The 20157-nt window shown below is 49.1% G+C and overlaps 1 protein-coding gene across 2 annotated transcripts in view; it reads right to left on the reverse strand.

Moving 5' to 3' along the window:
- Window positions 1-18648, reverse strand: part of Bid (BH3 interacting domain death agonist) — a 27672-nt gene extending 9024 nt beyond the window's left edge. Inside the window, exons 1-3 of one of the 2 annotated variants that reach the window (XM_041645398.1) lie at window positions 18537-18648; window positions 3545-3610; window positions 1978-2191 (exon numbers count right to left, since the gene is read on the reverse strand). In XM_041645398.1, the coding sequence (XP_041501332.1) occupies window positions 1978-2191; window positions 3545-3556 (226 nt within the window). In that variant the 5' untranslated portion in view covers window positions 3557-3610; window positions 18537-18648. Of the gene's footprint in view, window positions 1-1977; window positions 2192-3544; window positions 3611-4720; window positions 4780-18536 lie in introns of those variants that run through there. The other variant, XM_041645406.1, reaches the window with a different exon arrangement.
- Window positions 18649-20157: the final 1509 nt, after the last annotated feature.

The raw sequence follows: 20157 nt of genomic DNA on the forward strand, positions 1-20157 counted from the left end.
TAGTCATAACTCAGATATACCCAACAGACAGCCCTCGATCAGAGAACTTGGAAATATGGCATTTAAATGTTTAATTAAAAACAGAGACAGGTTGGCTGCTAGTGCAACCCCCATTTCCTCCACCCCCTGCCATTTTCTCCAAAGAAGATAGGTGGGCACAGAAGACCCTCCAGCTGAAATTTGCTTCACACGTGAAAGCATTAGCCACTGAGCAAACCTGCCTTCACCTCAACTGCTGCAAAGACCTCTGCAGACCGTGGATGATGGACACTGGAATTGACTGCCTCATTGCCAGGGCAAGGTAAGCTGGTCTTCCTACTAACTCCTAACCCACAGGACCTTCTGGAGCCTGGCAGGGCCGTGTTGCCAGCTCTAAGACGGATGATGCCCTGAAGCCCCTGCCCTCAACAACTATGGAGGACCCCGGGGAACGGCTGTCAGGTACCAATCAAGTCGCTGTCATTTTTCTTAAAGCATTAACTCAGGTAAAAGTTTATCCTTCTCAAGAATTCTGATGCAGTTTGATGGCTGGTATGTTTGCCAGTTTAAAAGGGACAAACTCACAAAACAGATTTTAGGTGATGTCATAATGCTGGGGAAAGAACAGGGGCTTTAAGGTTTATTTATAAAAAGACATGAGAGCTTAAGATGTGAGGATCTACAAGTGCTTCAGGGTATAAGAAAGTGGTTTGTTTTGGTTTGGTGTTTTTGGTTTGGTTGTTTTGGTTTTTCGAGACAGGGTTTCTCTGTGTAACAGTCCTAGGTGTCCTGGAACTAGCTCTTGTAGACCAGGCTGTCTTTGAACTTACAGAAATTCATCTGCCTGTCTCTGCCTCCCGCGTGCTAGGATTAAAGGTGTGCGCCACCACTGCCCAGCATAAGAAAGTGTGTTAAGGTGTACAAATGCAAGTTATCAGATTTCTCTCTCATTGTGCTACTGGTCCTCGTCTTAACATTAATCAATAAAGTTCTAATGAGCTATCACTACAGCTCTGACAGAGTACTAAACACCACACTATACCACTGTCATCAGAGCCACAAGCTTCAGATTTTAAAATCCCTTCGGTCGTTTTCTAACTATAGACTTAAAAGATGCTTTTCATCATGCAAAAAACACACCTGTCACCATCATTTCTGGCATAAATATATACCACTTATACAATGTAAATTTCAGTAAAGATTATAAGCAGTGAAATGCTAACGTGTCGAAAACTTATGTTTTCACAAACTCAAAGAATTCTTGTAAGCTCCAGGGAGTCAACTTGGAGGATGCACCTTGAGCAGGTCAGATGCACCCCTCCTTCAGCTACCAGGCCTAAGTGTCCAAGCCTCCCCACCTTTCCCTGGTCCTGACATTCTCACTTTCAATCACCAGGACCTAAGGGAAAAAAAATTTTTTTCCCCTAAACTTAATCTTGTCCTCTGCTCTGCCAACCTCTCGTCAGGTCTAAGAGGCACCAGAGAGTTCCACAGAGTCTGAACAGCAGTGAAACAACCAGCTACCCCAGGCCGTGGCAACACCCCAGCTTTCTCAGGTTCCCCCCAGAGACAGTCGACATCCCCCAGGTCAGCAGGAAGCAGGCTCGACAACTTGATGCCCTCATACCCTTAACCTGCCATGCCTAGGGAGGAATGCTAGAATGGAGGCACACCTTGGCCCTGCCCCTTGGGAACCTGGCACAGTGTGTCACACCTCACCTCTCTGCTCATGGCAAGCAGTTCCCTGACTGCATGCAGATGCAAAGGTCCCTTTAAGAGACAAGCCCCGCTTACTCCCACCCTCTTCCCACAGGTCTTCTGAAGAGGCAAGCAGGCCTCTTCCTTTGTCTCTCTCTTCCCTCCCCTGTACCCTTTTCTCATTAACTCCACACTCAAGTTCTGTCTGCATGGTGTATCTGTCTCCCGTCTATGGCCCTCACTTGCCAAGGCCCTAACTGGCACCATATTCATAACAGAAGGGAACAAGGCCGGGCCTACCTGGCTGTATTCTTCCATGGTAGAAGGAGCGGCTGGCTCGGCTACCATCAGTCTGCAGCTCATCCTCAAAGTCTGCATCCGGGTAAACTTGCACGGGCAGTTCCTGACTTAGTGCCTCCAATTCTTGATTGAAATTATACTTGGAGTTTTGGAGAAAGCCAAACACCAGCAGGTTTGTGATGTGCTCAGCCTCCAGGCCTGAGCCATTGCTGACCTAAGATGAAAAGGGAGTCAGGAAGGCTCATAGAAGCCGGGGTCAGGACACAAGTGGACCCGAGGCTCACTGCCTCTAAGAACCCAAAAGCTCTAGCAGGAGGCCTACGGGCAGAGGCATATTCTGCTGCACCCTCCAACTAGCGCCACCTGTAGACACCAAGGGGCGATCTGGCCCCTTCTACAGAACTCCTCCTGAAAAGACCCTTCGAGGGGAAGCCGGGAAAATGTCACCATTGCAGTTCCGACCGTGTTTACATACAGAGCTGAGCCCGACTGCACTGGCTCTGTTCCCAGCGGCAAGCACTTCTCCACCATCCCCTTCATGAGCCCAGGATGGTCCTGGCAGGCAGAGGATGCTCAATAAACTCTAGGGAGTGCTGACCCAGGTCAGACTCTGCCTTTGCCCTAGCCTGTTCCACTTCATGGGGATGTGTGCATAACCAGAGAACCCCAGAGCGGGCAGAGAGGGTCTTGCTCACAGGCCTCTCTGTTCTTCACTGCAGCCTTACGGTGTCCAAAAGCAGCATTGGGGAGGAGCACTGAGAAGAGGGAGGAGCACTGGGGAAGAGCATTGGGGAGAACATTGGGAAGCAGCACTGGGGAGGAGCAGTGGGGAGGAGCACGGGGGAGGAGCACTAAGACAGCAATGCCTGTACCATGAGGCCCTGCAGTACAAGAAAGCTTAGAAATAAAACCTGGGTCACTTAACATCCTTCAATTTGCATTTAATAGATATAGTAAATGCTAACTTTATGTTATTTTACTATAAAATGCTGGAATAAAAAATTCAAAAAGTCAGAAACATCTACAATAAAGTATTATTGTATTTTGGGGAGGTCAAATATCAAGATAAAGAGAAAATGTCAGCATTTCACTATGTCCTCAATCTGCAGGCACCAGGCAAGCTACTTACTTCTGTGTCTCAGCCTCCCTACCCAAAAGTAAACAGGAAGTGATGACAGCAGGAAGCCCTCACCTACCCTTGCCCCAGGGGAGGGACACAGCAGGGAGCCACTCTCTAGGGCCCACAGGACAACAGCCCCGATTTGCAGATTGTGGCTGACTGGAAGGGGAGGCTCGGACACTTCTGCCCACAGCCAGCTCAGTCCCTGACTGCCCAGGTCTCTTCTGCTCACACAACTAGTCTGGGCTGTCCTTGCCATGTCTACCAGTCTGACAGGCATGCCACTCCATCCAGTCCCCATCCCCCACCGAGCCGCTGTGGGCGCCAATGGAGACCAATTCTGCTGGATATGAGGTGTGTCTCTGCAGACCTGTCAAGCGAGGATCATGCTGCATCCCTCACAGGGACGTCCAGGAAGAACAAAAAGAAAAGATGCTAGAATCTAACCTGAGAGTCCATGGTACAATCTGTGCAGCTCCAACCGCTGCTGACTCACAGAGTCCGGGAAACAACCTGAAAGAGGACATACAGATGGTGTAGGTGGCTGTTGCCCGAAGCAATGCCCCTGTGGGGCCCCATCAGGTGGCAGGACGCTACCACACCTGCAGCTGAGGTCATGCCCACCCACCATCACTGGCTCTCAGCCAGGGCTCCTTTGTTTGCCCTCCACACAGAACCAGAGCAGCAATCCAGTTAGTCAGGTCTGCAGTCTTCCGCCTTATACCCTCAGCGGGTGGTCTACTGGGCACCCCAGGCCAGTTCCCCAGAGTTCAGCTTTGCTACCCACACTCAGGAAGACTAATCAGACCAACCAGCACGTCCCACACGAATTCCTATAGTGAGTTTCCCAACTCGTCACGCACACCTGCAAGATTGCAGGGCATCGACCTTACAGGGTCAGGGCCTCCCAACACCACCGACCCATTTCCTCTTTCTACCCCACAATGAGGCAGATCAGTGTGCATTCCAACTTAATGGGAAGAAAATACAGCTTGGAGGATTAGAGGATTATTTTTGAGCTGGCTAGACAGCTTGGCTGGTAAGATGTGCCTGTCACTCAAGCCTTCTGACCGAACCAGTCACTGAAGAACTGAATTTAAGAAGTATGTCCAGCTGGGCAGTGGTGGCGCACGCCTTTAATCCCAGCACTCGGGAGGCAGAGATAGGTGGATCCGAGTTCTAGGCCAACCTGGTCTACAGAGCAAGTTCCTGGACAACCAGGGCTACACAGAGGAATCGTGTCTCAAAAACACACACACACATCAAAAAACAAAAACAAACAAACAAAAAAAAACAAAAACCAAAGTTTCGGTAATACTTGAACTGTTCAAAATGTTAATAAAAGTTTTGTTGCATAAGTCTGTCTGTTCACGGTATACACTGTTCCTGAAAATGCACATGACTGTGGCTACTATGGAAAGCAGTGTGGAGGGTCCTCAAAAAGCTGGAACCTGGAGCAGGCCAGAATGAGCTTGCCAGCAGCCAGCTGACCGGGTGCCAGCCTGGAATGGTGTGAAAGGTGGGCGGAGGACGATTCCAGGTCCTCTGACCTTCACGCCCATGTGTCCTGTCCCCACCACATCCACACAACAATAAACGAAACAATTTATTTTAAGAAATCACCTTGTTTGACATTTCCAGTTACATCCAGCAGACTTAGACACAGGTGTGAAAGCATTCAGCAAGACCTCATGGTGGTCATGGCTGTCGTCACTGTCAGAGCGGAGGCCACTTCCTTCAGAAGCCACTAGCTGGAGGGCTGTGGGCAGGAGAGCTGTGTTTCTGGGCCAGATGTGTCACGAGTGAGACGAACAGGCAACCGCTCACACGGGTCTGCTCAGCCACCACCTCACTTTCCTGGGACCCCAAGGGTTTCTCTTGTCCCACGGAAGCCAAATGTCCTGACGTAGCTGAGCCCCCACTTCCACACACCAGAAGTGCAGACACAGACCACACAAGGCGGGAAGAAGGCGAGGCAAGTTCAGTGCAGTTACCACAGGGGTAGGTGTCCTTACGGCCTGCGTGCCCCCTGCTGACGTTTATCTACACAGCTAACCGACAGAACTGTATAAACACACGGAGAAAGTCACAGCCTACTGTAACCACCCACCCACTCAGAGTAGAGCACAGAACGCCACCAAGACACGAGCTAGAGATGAATGCCCAAGAAATAACCAGAAGAATGTATCGCGCTCCCATCTTTTAAAAATTCTTTTCTTTTTTCTTTTATATGCGTAGGTATTTTGTCACAGGTGTTGGGTCCCCTGGAAAAGCAGTCAGTGCTCTTAACCACTGAGTCACCTCTCCGGCCCGAGTTCTCCATCTTCTTAAATGAACAAATGTTAATACGTAACTCACCAATAGAAACAACAACACAGTGCCATATTAAAACTGCTCAAGGCGGGAGATGCAGCTCTGTGGGCAGGGTGCTTCCTCACGTGCACGAAGTCCTGGGTTACCAGGTGTGATGGCACACACCTGCAACCCCAGCACTCAGGAAGTAGAGCAGGAGACAGCAGACATTCAAGGTCAGGGCTGGAGAGATGGCTCAGCAGTTGAGAGCACTGACTGCTCTTCCAAAGGACCCAGATTCAATTTCCAGCACCCACATGCCAGCTCACAGCTGTCTGTAACTCCAAGATCTGACACCCTCACATGAGCACACATGTAGGCAAAACGCCAATGCACATAAAATAAGTATTTAAAAAGAAGTTGTTCAAGGTCATCCTCTGCTACACCACAGCTGGACCAGGCTGGGCTACATTTTACCTTGTCTCCATAAAAACAAGTAAATAAATAAATAAAAATAATTCAAGAGTCAAAGAACAGCATGCACAGATGGTGGGAAATAGAAGAATTTGGAGCCATCTGCAAGATTGCCAGTAGCTGAAAGGCAACGGCTGCATTCCTCTGCATTAATATCTATAGTCTACAGAGTTGCAATAACATAAAGGGTATGACGCTTAAAATGCCCAACTATGGGTGTGTAGCGCAGAGATTCAACAGTGCCTAGCATGCCTGTGGGCCTGGGCTTGACCCTTACAACCTGAAAACAAAGTATGTTTGAAGGGACTGGCTGGAAACTGGAGAGATGATTTAGTAGTTAGGAGTGCTTATTACTCTTCCAGAGGACCCAAGTTCGGTTCCCAGAACCCATGTCAGGTGGTTCATAACCACCTGTAACTCCAGCTCCAGGGGGATCTGATGTCCTATTCTAGCCTCTGTGGGCAATACACTCGTGTACGCACGCACAGACACATACACATAGAGACATACACATACACGCATATACAAACACACACAGATATACACAGACAAATATGCACACATATACAGAGAGACACACACATATACAGACACATACACACATACAAACACACACAGATACACACAAAAGGGGGCTTAACAAATGGCTCAGTGTTAAGTACTCTGGTTGTCCCATCAGAAGACCTGGGTTCAGTTCCCAGAATTCATCTCTCCAGCCCTCCCTTCTTTTTCTTTTTACCAGACAAATAGCCAAATCTGAGGTTTTCTAGGGTTACCCAACATAGCTTCAGATGTAAAGATCTCGAAAGGGCTGAGAACAACGCTTGATGGTAGAACATCTGCCTACGTGAACAAGGCCCTCCCTGAGAATTCCATTCCCAGCAAGCAAAATATAAACAAGTAAATAAAGTTGTTTTTTTCCCCCTAAATCTAGGGTCTAATTTTAGAAGACAATAAACATCAAGTGTTGTCAGAAGCATGAGGCTGCAGGACAGCAGATTAGAGCAGGACCTCAGGCCTCCACCCGAGAGCAGACTTGGTTATCCATTAATGACACAAACCTCGCCTGTTTCATAAGCAGTGAGCTTTGTTCAGTCGTGTGTCCCCCCCCCCCCCCCCGCCTCACCCTCACCACCGACTAAAAAGTCAGTCAACACAGCAGCCAAAGTCACTCTGCTATCTGGAGTCATTGCGATCAGGCAGGGTACATGGCAGTAGAGAGGAGCCCTTGAGAGGCAGCCACGCCAGCAGCAGGCCAGGCTGACACTGAACTGCTCCACAGTCCCTTCAGACACGGGCATTATAAACCACAACAATAAAGTTCATTTCCCAACTTCTGGACTCCACTTTCTTTTCAAATTCTGATGTAAACTAGAAAAAAAATCACTTTAAAAATGTATTATTGGTGCGTGTGCACTTCCTGCAAGAGCTCACAGGTGAGCATGATGGGGTGGCGTGTGTCGCAGCATGTGTGGAGGTCAGAGGCCAATTCTGTGGAGTCAGTAATCTCTTTATATTTCTATATAAGCTCAAAGGATCAAACTGCAGGTCACCAGGCTTGTCAGGCAAATGTTTTACCCACTGAGACGTCACTTTCAGGTCCAGGAAATCCCAGAGAGACCCTTTCCAAAGACCAGTGAGAGGCATAACTGACTCCGTATGCCTGGTTCAGTGGTGTGGACTTACAGTCCCAGAGACTGGGGAGGCTGAGGCAGGAGGATCACTTGAGCTCCAGAGTTGGACCAGAATGGGGAACACAGCAGGGCAAAACATAAGAGACACCCTGAGGATCATCCTATTAAGTAAGAAAACACAGCAAATGATCAAAAGACATTGATGTGAGATGTCCTTCAGTATAAGTGTTGCTTTTATTGGTTGATGAATAAAACTGTTTTGGCCAATGGCTTAGCAGAGTAAAGTCAGGAGAGAAATCCAAAGAGAGATATAGAGAGAGAGTAGGCAGAGTCAAGGAGAGATGCCATGTAGCTGCCGAAGGAGAAGGATGCCAGAACCTACTGGTAAGCCACAGCCTTGTGGCAATACACAGATTAATAGAAATGGGTTAATTTAAGATATAAGAGTTAGCTAGGATTATGCCTAAGCCATTGGCCAAATAGAGTCTTAATTAATATAGTTTCTGTGTGATTATTTGGGTCTGGGAGGCAGGAACAAACAAGCAGTCTCTAATTACAAGACATTTTATATGTATGTATGTATGAAATTATCAAAAAAAATTTTTTTTGAGGCATTAGCTAGCCTGGATCTGGCTAGCTAGACCAGTCTGGCCTCTAACTCAGAGATCTACCTGTCTCTGCCTCCTGAACTCTGGTATTAAAGGTGTGTACCACCATGCCTGGCCATAAATAAATAAAATAAAAATACATAAATTGTTTAAATATTTTTCAGGAGCCAGGTGTGGTGGTTCATACTTTTAATCCCAGTACTCGGGTGGCAAAGGCAGGTGGATATATGAGTTTGAGGCAGCCTGGTCTACAGAGTGAGTTCAGACAGACAAAGCAACATAGAGAGACCCCTGTCTCAAACAACGAGAAGAAGTGGTTTTTTGTTTTGTTTTGTTGCTGTTATTTGTTTCAGGACAAAGTCACACAGTAAGACCCGGTTTTAAAAAAGAAATAAATTAAGTTTCAGGGACTGGGGAGATGTCTCATTGGTTATGCCCTTGCCACACAAGTGTGAGCATCTGAGTCTGGATGCCCAGAATCCACCTAAAGCTGGTGGGTGTGACAGCCTGCCTCCAGCACCAGCCTCAGAAGGTGGAGAGGAGCTCAGGGTTCTCCTAAAGGACTTCTCCATGACAGAGTGCAGCAGCAGCCTCAGCTTAAATCACGAACAAACACGGGGGCACAAACCATGACTGCAGCTACTCAAAAGGCTAAGGCAGGCTACTTAATGAAACCTTGTCTTACAATAAATATAAACCAAGGCTGCCTAGAACGCACAAGGCCCTGGGTTTAATCCCAGTACCACGGTTCACCGTAGGGGTGGGGAAGAAGGTGTGTTTTAGTTTACTTTCTACTGTAATAAACCACGTGACAAAAAACAACTTGGGGAAAGTGCGTATTTCGGCTTACGACTCTCAGGGCCACACCCATCACCGAGGGGAGTCAGGGCAGGAACTCAAGGTTCCCACTTAGAGACAGGAGTTGATGCAGAGACCACAGGGGAGTGCTACTTACTGATATGTTCGGCAGCTTTCTGAAACCACGCAGGACCACCTCCCCAGGAGTGGCACTGCCCACAGTAAGCTGGGCATGCTCACATCAATTATCAATAAAAAAAAAAATGCCCCTTAGGCTTCCTTACAGGCCAATCTCATGGAGGCTCTTCTCAGCTGGAGTTCTCTCTTTCTATGAGTCTAGCTTGTGTCAAGTTTACAATAAATAAATAAATAAATAACCAGTGAGCGCGTGCATGTGTACACACACACACACACACACACACACACACACACACACGGTGCAGGGAAGCAGGAGGGAGAGGGAGAGAGGCCCAAATTCACGGGTCCAGATAACAAATCCTGTTCTTCCCACTGGACACAAAACTGAGTTCCTTTGAGCTCAAGAGACTGAGGATGCAAGAGAAAAGTGTCCTGCAACAGCTGCTCTCTCTCAACAGAACAGATGTGTCACCCATTCTTAATGATGAACAAATGCTAAGACCATGAAACTGAATCCTTGCTATGCCAACAAGGGGACTACTTCAACTGCCCAAACCCCAAATGAACGGCAGGGGTGCCAGGCACACTGGTCAGCAAGTTCCATCCCTGCCTCTACCTTCCAGACACCAGGATGTCAGGCAGGTGCGCAGTGCCCAGCTCGCTAGGTAATTTTCAAGCCTGGCTGCATGCTGGAATCTGCCAGGACGCCCTTGGATGTACCAGTTTGACATGGCCTTATCCATGAATCCACTAAAGAAGCTACCAGAACTAATTCTCTAGGAAAGCAAGGCAGCAGAGAAGAAAGCAGCCACGGGGTTGTTTTTCTAAACACCACTGATAATCCAAAAGAAAATAAAATGACTGTTATGACACCAAGAAATAGAAAATACTAAGACCTGGGCCTGTAGCTCTGCAGTAGAATACACATTTACCAAGAACCTGAGCTCAATCCCAGTGCTGTGGAAAAAAAATTAATATATATATATACAAAACATTTAAAATACTTAGGAATAAATGCAATACAAGTGTCAGGCCTGGACACTAAATGAAAACTACAAACATTGTTGAGAAGAAAAAAAGAAAGGCTAGCCCCTGTCATGGTGCAAAGACACCATGCTGTAAGACTACGGTGCCCCCCACATGACTGGCAGATTCGGAGCAGCTCCTCTAGAAACTCTGGCTGGTTTTTCTACAGACAGTGACAAGCAATTCCTAAATTCATAAGGGAAGGCAGAGGACATTTTCAAAAAGAGCCAGTCTTGAAAAGTAGACAGACTTTTACTTCCTGATTTCAGAACTTACTATAATACTAGAGAGTCATGACAGTGTGGGCCTGGTTAAAGAGAAAGAGAACAGTGAGCAACCCCAAGACCATCCATCCATCGATGACGGCGGAGCCACCACCAGGGGAAAGAGTGGTGTTTTAATCAACAACCCTGGGACAACCAACTATCCACTAGCAAAGGCATAAATCTGTACCTCTGCCTGATGTCATACAAATGATCTCAAATGGATGCTGGGGGTGGGGGGTGTGCTGGAGGGATGGCTCAGTGGTTAAGAGCACTGGCAGCTCTTCCAGAGGACCCGGGTTTGATTCCCAGCACCCACATGGTGGCTCACAACTGTCTTCAATATCAGTTCCTGGGGCTCTGACTCCTTCTGGCCTCCACAGGCACCAGGCATGCATGTATGGGAGATACACACGTAAAATAAATTTTAAAACATAGATGACAGAGGTCTTTCCCATCAGACATACATTGGCCATAGATATACCGTCTAGTATGAGGAAAATGAAAACTTCGGGGTGCTGTGGCAGCATTAGCAAGCACAGGACACATGGGGTCAGGGCATCACCGGAGGATCTACTTCCGCAGACAAACCCAGGGCACTCTGACAAAGTTGGTATGAGTCACCTAAGAGGAACTGAGCCCAACTGTCAGCGAACAGACTCGGACAAGTGATGCCACAAACAAGACTGCAGCTGCTCCTCCTGTCATGAGATGGCTCGATCGGGCTTCGGATATCCAGACACTCCCTAAGCAGTCTGTCTCGGTGAGCGCCAAGTTCAGAAGAACTGAAGTGACTTGGGGTTGAAGCTACACAGAAAGTTTCACTAAATGATAACATTATTTTATTTTTACCTTGTGGATGTGGTGTTTTGCCGGCATGTATCTCTGTGCACATGTGCACGTGTGTCAGTGTTCATGAAAGCCAGAGAGAAACCCTGTCAGATTCCCTGGAACTGGAGTTATGGAGGGCGGTGAGTCACCATGTGGATGCCAGGAATTACACCCAAGTCCTTCTGAAAGAGCAGCCAGTGCTCTTAACCACTGGACCATCATCTCTCCAAACCGAATAACAGTTTTTTTGTTTTTTTTAAAGACGGTCTCACTATGTAGCTCTGGCTGTCCTCAAACTTATTATGTAGAACAGGCATATGTAGAATAGAGATCTGCCTCCTGAGTGGTGGGATTGTGCACTACCACACCTGGCTTCAAATAAATTCTTAAAGGAAAAGAAAAAAAAAATAGGCCTGGGTGTAAGAGCTAACCTCTAACACTTTAAAGAGAACACTGGGGACTAGAGAGGTGGCTCAGTAGTTAGGAGTGCTGGCTACTCTTCCAGAGGACCTGGGTTTAATTCACAGTATCCTCACGGTGGCTCACAACTGTAACTCCAATCTCTGGAATCCGATCCCCTTTCTGGACTCTGAGGTCAGAGGACACACAGATGGTATACAGACATACATGCAATCAAAACACCCACACATATAATCTTTAAAATAAAATTAAAAAACTAAGAAGAGAACATGGGAGGAAATCTCAATTCCCTTGTACTAGGCAATATCTTAGACACAGCCCAGAGGCAAGAAACAAAAGAGAAATTCTTATAAATTAATCTTCAAAATTGGAACCTTTTATGATTCAAAGATACAACTAGGAACATAAAATCTGTAAGACGATAAAGTGTAAGCTCAACACTCAGGAAGCTAAAACAGGAGGATTGCCTCAAGTTTGAGGACAGCTTGATTTGCACATTTCAAAGTGAACTTAGGGAGAAAATTTTTTACAAAGCATTTGACAAGGGACAGGGAGCAAGAATCCGGAAGTGTCCGGTGAGACGACTGGGCAGCGAAAGGCCTGAGTACCAAGCCTGTAGAGCTGAACTAATCCTCAGGACGCACACAGTGGAAAGACTTCAGCGAGCTCTCATCTGATCGCCATATGCACGCTGTGGTGTGTCCCTAAACAAGTATGTTTAACAAAAAAGCACGGGCCTGAGAGATGGCTCAACTATTAAAAGCACTAGCTGTTCTTCCAGAGGACCTGGGTTTGATTCCCAGAGCCCACACGGCAGTCTGTTAACTCCAGTTCCAGGGGATCTGACCACCTCTTCTGGCCTCCATGGGCACCAGGCATGGAGGCAGAACACCAGTGGACATAGACTGGGGACACAGAGCTCAGTTTAGCATGGACCTCGGTTGGCCTGGAATTGACAGGCAGGCAAGAATGATCTTAACTTCTGATCTGATCCTCCCACCTCCGCTGCCCAAGTGCTGGGAGTACAGATGTGTACCACCTGGTTTTATGCTGTGCTGGGGATTGAACTAAATACTCTGCCAGTTGTACGATAACTTCAGTCCCTTATTTGGGCTTTTTTTTTTTTTTTTTTTTTGAGACAGGGTTTCTCTGTGGTTTTGGAGCCTGTCCTGGAACTAGCTCTTGTAGACCAGGCTAGTCTCGAACTCACAGAGATCCGCCTGCCTCTGCTCCCAAGTGTTGGGATTAAAGGCATGCGCCACCACCGCCTGGTCTTATTTGGGCTCTTTGAGACAAGTTTAGGCTTGCTTTGGGACTTGTTCTCAGCCTCCTGCCTTGAATTCCCACATGCTGGCATTACAGACATGAGCCAGCACACCAGAAAAACAATGGTTTTAAGAACAAGAGTGGCCAGGCGGTGGTGGCGCACGCCTTTAATCCCAGCACTTGGGAGGCAGAGGCAGGCAGATCTCAGTTCCAGAGGATCTGACACCATCATACAGACTTACAAGCAGGCAAAGCCCAATGTACATTAAATAAACATTTAAAAAAGGGGGGTGTAGCTCAGTGGTAGAACCACTTAACCACTAGCATGGTCACACACACACACACACACACACACACACACACTACATATAACTGAAGGGTTGTATGAGAGGGACCTGTGTACCAAGTGACTGTCCCATCACTTAGAAGGCCCTTAGAAGCTGTCATCCTAGATGCTTGAAGACTGAGACAAGTCCCTTGCTTTCCCTCCCTGCCCAGGCCCTGGGTTTCTGAAAGCTCTAAGCACTGGGTGGGGCAGGAGGGCTAGAAAGGGAGTGGGCTGTCCTAAAGGTGAGTGGGAGGGGGAGGCGGAAGTCCCAGAGGCTACTCTGTAGTGTCTGCCCCCCCCCCAGGCTTTACTCCTTTTTGTTGTTGTGGTTGGGCTCAGTCATGATGGGAAGGGTGGGGGTACCTAGCCCAGCAGAGAATACAATGAAAAGATAACTGGACGCTTACCCCACAGTCAAGGGCCCGAGCTGGCAGTGGGCCTGCACAGGGCAATAGCATCTTCCTGTCTCCCGCACCCTAGAAGAAAGCGACCTTTCCTCACTTGTTAAGGGGACAACAGCCGACCTACACCAGGGAGAATGGGATGGACAATAGGGACGACGCCAGCACAATCTCCTTGCCGACTGAGATGTGCCCCTAGAGGGACATGCTCCTACACAGTCAGCCCAGTAAGGACTTTGCAGTGAAGTCTCCCTGGTATCTAGAAGATAGGCAAGGAAGAACTAGGCCGGTCTTGGCCAGAAACTTGCCCAGCCCTGTCTGGAACTCAAGGAAAGATAGGTCTATGATATAAGAGAGGATGGCAGCATGCCAGACTGAGAAGACATGGTGGGCTCTGGAGGCCTCTTCCGGACGCTGTCACCTAGCCCCGGTAAGGAAAAGCCTGTCCCCACAGAAGCCCAGGCAAAGGTTTTTTATGTCCTCACTTAGAGCAGGGCTGCTTTGTCCTCATGAGGTGCGCACACCCCTTGGAAGGCTAGGACACATAAGGTGTGCTAAGGTAACATAGGGTACTTAGGTGTGCTAAATGCCTCTTTAACTTGCAATCTTTTTCATGCTATGATAGGCTTACTGGGAACAGCCCTGTTACAGAAGAAGCATGTATGTATGAACTAGATCAAACATAACTAGGACACAGGACCACTACTGCTGACTCAGATAAAGGCTGGCAGCCAATGCTCTTGATCAGAAGAACTGGACTCTTCCAATATTCTCCCAGGATCAGCCAGCACCTGCCTGGGCTTCAGCTCTATCTGACTGCCTCTAAAGAAAGGTTTGAAACATGTGTGGTAGTGCATGCCCGTAATCCCAGCACTGGAGGATATCACGAGGTCGAGATGATCCTCAGCCACACAGTGAGTGGAAAACCAAACTGGGATACAGGAGACCTTGTCTCAGAAAAGAAAAACAAAAACAAAGCGGGTTCACCTCTGAAGGAGATAACCTTAGCCTACGGCAGTCCAGACCTGCCTAAGTCATTGTGGTGGCCATCTTGGGTGGGAATAGACTCACTAGGCCAGGAGATCTCTCCAGGTCAGAGAAAATAAGCAGGAAGTTTTACAAAAGGGCATACACCTAACCGTGAGCTGTTGACCTCCCTACGTTTGGCTGCTCCACTTCTACAAAGACCAGTCCCGGGACAGGGCTGACACCAGAGCCCTCCACACCCTTCTAGAAGTAATGCCAAAAAGCACACTGCCTCTTCCTAAGGCTGTTCTAGGAGCCAGATGTGAAACACTCCTCAGCACTAACTAACCCGCTTGCATTACTGAGGTAGAAGGGTAATTTAAAGCAAACCAGGGCCAGGAAAGGGCTCAGTCAGTACACCGCATGCCTACATAAGCTTAAGGGTCTGAGTCTGGGTCACTAGGACCATGCAAAAGCCAGGTGCAACGGTGTGCCCGGTAATCTGAGTGCCGGGGAGACAGAGACCTGAATATCCATCCCTACAGCTCACTGACTAGATGGTGAGCAGCGAACTGGTGAGTTCCAGGTTAAGTGAGGGGTCCTGTCACACACACACACAAAAGGCAGCGAAGAACTGGGGAAGGCACTTGACTCCGATCTACACACACACTCACACACGAAGAACATATGTGCACTCACCTTATATGACCCATAATGAATTTATACATATACCACACACACACACAAAGAATATATGTGCACTTACCTGATATGACTCATAATGAATATATACATACATCACACACATACACACACACCAAATACATTTCCTTTTTCTCTGTTTTTTTTTTTTGGCTTTTTTTTGGTTCTTTCGTTTTCTTTCTTGCTTTCTTTCTTTTTTTGTGACTGGCAATGTCCATGAGGACAAGCACCCAGAAAGCCAGCTAAGAACTCAATTTTCAAGATGGCATCACCACTTTTCAGCCCATTCAGACAGCTACTACTGCCCTTTTGTCTGAAATAGTCCTTCTGTTTGGACCAACGAAATCACAAAGAGCAGAGTAAGAGAGTAAGAAACACTAAACTGTGGGTAGAGAAATTGTGGACATCTGCCAGGATGGCTCTTGGGGAAAGACCCACCATAAAAGTTCCTGGCACTAAAGCTTCAGCTTCTCCATTCATATCAGTAGCTGCCCTGCCTCCCTCCAGCTGCTAGGAGGGAAGAGAAGTCCACAGGAAAAGAACGTGCGTCTGCCTCGGTGGCAGAGTGCACAACCAGCACTTACCAGGGCCTGGGTTTGTCCCCAGTCCTGAAACACAAATGAGTCTACGGCCATTCTCTCTGTTCCTACCCCCTGCACCTCCCTTGGGAAGTGGAGCATGGTCTGGGAGTGCAGTTAGAACTGAGAGTTCCAAATCTGACTTTGAGACCCTGGGCAAGTTAATTAGCTTCTCTCTACCCAGCTGACCTATCTGAAGAAGGAAGTAATAATCCAGTCTCTCATCACCGGAATATGAAACGAGCTAATGAACAGAAGAGGTGCACAGGACAGTCCCAGGACTTAGGAGTCTGAGGCAGGAAAAGTCTTTTTGGTTTGCCTGTTTTCCAAACAGGGTTTCTCTGTATAGCCCTAGCTGGAGCTCAGAGATCCACCTGCCTCTGCCTCCTGAGTGCTGGGATTAAAGGCATGTGCCACCACTGCCCAGCAAGGAAATAACTCTTGAGTAGAAGTTGGATATTAGTCTTGGCAGCCTACTGCCTTAAAAAAAAAAAAATGTAGCCGGGTGCTGGTGGGGCTTTCCTCTAATCCCAACATGTGGGAAGCAAAGGCAGGCAGCTCTCTGTGAGTTCAAGCTCTAGGACCAGTCAAAGCTACACAGAGAAAACCTGTCTTGAAAAACAAACAAACAAAAAAGTGGATAAAACCAAAGTACTCCCCATGAGCTTACACAGAAAGCTCTGGATGGTGTTTGATCGCTGCCACCCTCCACCCTGCAGCTTCAATTTAATTGTCTTCTTCAGACAATGGGCAAGGTACAGGTGGCTTCCGAGGCTGCCCAGCCAGGCAGAGCAGCCAGAACCAGAAACAGTAGCTGCCCTCCACGGCCACAGCCTGGCAAACGGTGGCCAGAGATGCAGCCACAGAACGAATGCCCAATGACCACAGACCCACATCAGGAGTTTCTTAGAGTCTCGAGCTCACATCCAGGGAACCACCAGATCCGTGGCACCCCCATGAGAATGGCTGTATGGCCTTGAACACAGCCTAGAGGTCGGTCCCCAATCCTCAACCTATCGCTGGAGAGGCAAGGGGCAGCTGGAATAGCATGCACTGCCCTTCAGAAGGTCTAAAAGGCTGTGTCATCAAGCCTCCCTTCCTTCCGGTGTCCAGGCACCCAGCGTTGTTGAGCCCTAGGGTAGGCTATTCTGACTTGCAAATAAGAGGAACCAAGTGACCTCAAGCTGTGACTATCGCCTCTCCTCCCCCAGCCTAACTGCACCAATAGGCCCCTTTTCAAGTACACCCTCAACTTCAGAGTCCCCAGGAACCTCAGACCTACCCAAATCTCTTCAGAACAGAGTGTATGCCATATCCAGGTGGCTCTCTGCATTGGCCATCACCAAAACCAGTACCCAACACGACACACCACAGTAGCCAGGAGATAGCACCTTGCTCCTCAGGAACCTGCACCCAGTGGGTGGAAATGCCTGCTAACCCCAGCTGTGACAAGCCAATCCCACTGCCATTCCATTTCCAGGCAAGAGGGCCAGCAGAGGCGAGGATACACACAATTCTCCCTACCTACAAAACTTCCCAAGCCCTCAGCCCACTCAGGGGTTGACGCCTCTGGAATGTTGCCCCAGCCCCAGACCGGACTCCCCTGAGGGAACACTCAAAGCTGAAGGCCATGGTTTGTCCAAGACAGCGCTGCCCAAGGCTCAGGGGAGCGCTTAGGGCTTTGAAGTGTCATGGCTGGGTGGGGATGGAATGTGGAAAATCCACGTCATTCTTGAAGTTCCCCCCAACTCTCACCCTGGATCTGATCTCATGGCAGCCTTCCAGGAAGAGCACGCAAGCCTGGCCTGGCACCAGGCAGTAGCCTGGGAAAGTAGGGGAGGCTGGGGCTGGGTCCTCAGCCTGTTCTTCATTGCTCACCTACGGTTTATCGGAAGAGGGCCAATCCCATCCTAGAATCGACGACGGGTGGCCTTTCAGTCCGACCTCGCTCTACTCACACCAGCTCCATCCTGGCCCGCCCCTGGTGTACACTCATTTGTTGAGGATATAAATGAATGAATGAATGAATGAATGATGAATGAATCCTTGTGGGCCCCGCCACTTGGTGGCTGAAGACAGCTTATTACTTCCAAATTCCTTCGATTATTTGGCCAACCACTCAACAAACTTTTTAAACACACCAGTAGCCATCTCTGCCCATATTTTCAAACCATTTCGGGTTCTGGAGATGCTGCAGGGGGCAGCCACATTTCCAATTTAGGCGCGAGTGTGAGCTATGGGCTCAGTGGCACCCACAGGTGTAAACGAAGGTGCCCTTTGCTGGAGTCCAAGGTCTGTGTCAGGGATGGGGTTCTTCCGAGTCTGTCACGGGGCCCATTGGTGGTTTGTAACCGTCCGTTGTTCATCTTTGCGGGTGGCCACGGCAGAACTCACGCCTAGCCGAGCGCAGCGGAGCCTTGAGCCCGTCTTCCGCGCCCAGCGCGCACCTGCAGGGTGCGGCACGACCCGGGGTCCCGGATGCACCAGGAGGCCTCCCGCCAGCAGACCAGGACCGAGGGCGCGCCCCAAGCCCTCCCGTGCCTAACCCGCAGCTCCACGGTGGCACCGGGCGGCCGGCGCCCCGACCCCGCCTCCACCAAGGCGCAGGCGCCCCGCCACCGCAAAGGATCGAACCGACACCACACTGAGCTTGGCGCGGACCCCCGGAGGGGAACGCAGGGCCAAGGCGAGCCCAGGGGGGTAGGCGGACTCACCACGCACACGCCGCGGGAACCGGCCGCGTACAGGCTGAAGCAGGACTGACCGACTCTCTGGCGCGCCTAGCACGCCGCCTTCTCTTTCTCGTACCGGTGGGTGGCGGTCTAGCTCCGCCCCTGCAGCCCCGCCCCCCGGATGCTCCGCCCTCCGCCTGGACGCTTCGGCGGAAATCTGAGGGTTCAACCCCTCGCTGCGGGGGGGAGGGGGGGGCTAGGAAGGGAGGTTCACCCAGAGCCCGCGCGCTCCGTATTCACCAAAGCCTGGGCCCCTGCCTTCATGAGGATGGGTGTCATACCTGATCCTGGCCTTTCGCACACGGCGGTCATAGGAAAAATGCTATTGTGTTAGTCCCCTACATAGCACGGTTGTCACAGACTAGTGGCTCTGTCAGAATCGGGCCCTATTAGAGATGAAGGCCAAGCGATTCCTAATGTTTCTCATAGGCAACCGCTTTCAGAACCCATAAAATGTTTCGGGGTGGCGGTGGGCTTGTTTTCTCAGTCATGCAAAGGACCAGCGAGGATGAAAATGGCAAGAGTCAAGTGAATAGCAGATAATCTCAAAGGGCTCGCTAGTCTTCATGTCCAGAGAAGCTCAGTGTCTATGCTTAAGTGCCGGCCACTACCCCAAAGGACAGACACGTGACATTGACAAAAGAGAAAGAGAAACAAGAAAGTGAATTTCTGGAAAGTATGAGGAAGTAAACAGGACCAAGAGAACCACTGTTTCTGAGTAGAGAAACTGGATCTGAGAAGACAAAAAAGGAGGCGAGCCCCAAAAATCACATGGTTATATTAGCATAATACACAGATGCCCTTTTGTGTGGGTGGTGTGCCAATTCGTGCGCCCGTGCATGTGTGCGCGCACGCACGTGCATGCGTGCATGTGTGTGTGTGTATGAATGGAAGCCAGAAATCAGTTTCTTCCTCAATCACTTTCCACCTTATTTTTCTGAACACAGAGCTCACCGATTTACCTAGGCCGACTGAGTTCATCTTCCATCCTGCCCCTCCAACGATGGGATGGCAGATATACACAGCACCCTACTTTTTACATGGGTGCTAGAGAAATATTGAACAGAAGCAGCTTCATTAAAATAAATATATTCCTTCCGGGGGGACTGGTGTGAACAGAGGGGACTGGTGTGAAGGAGGAATCTCTCCCATGGATGTTTGAGATCACACAATTACCTCGGTGGTCCCAGCCCCATTCTTTCTTCCTTTTTTTTTTTTTTTTTTTTTTTTTTTGGTTTTTCGAGAGAGGGTTTCTCTGTGGCTTTGGAGCCTGTCCTGAAACTAGTTCTGTAGACCAGGCTGGTCTCGAACTCACAGAGATCCGCCTGCCTCTGCCTCTCGAGTGCTGGGATTAAAGGCGTGCGCCACCACTGCCCGGCCCAGCCCTATACTTTCTATGGCAGAAAGGAGTAGGGATGGACTGGGGTGAGAGAGGGAGAAAGCTCTGGCACACACTCTTTGCCCAGACAGCAGAGCCAAGCTCACAGAAGCTAAATGTTCTTTGTCCATAATCCTATTCCAGAAGTTATGTGCAGGCCCTGGATGCATATCCTTGCTTGGAGGTGTTTGCATTCTAGCAAATTCCTATAACTAGGGAGTCTTC

This window comes from Microtus oregoni, unplaced genomic scaffold (assembly GCF_018167655.1).
Source record: "Microtus oregoni isolate MIOR12 unplaced genomic scaffold, Mior012 000002F_ref0000024, whole genome shotgun sequence".
Lineage (NCBI taxonomy): Eukaryota > Metazoa > Chordata > Mammalia > Rodentia > Cricetidae > Microtus > Microtus oregoni.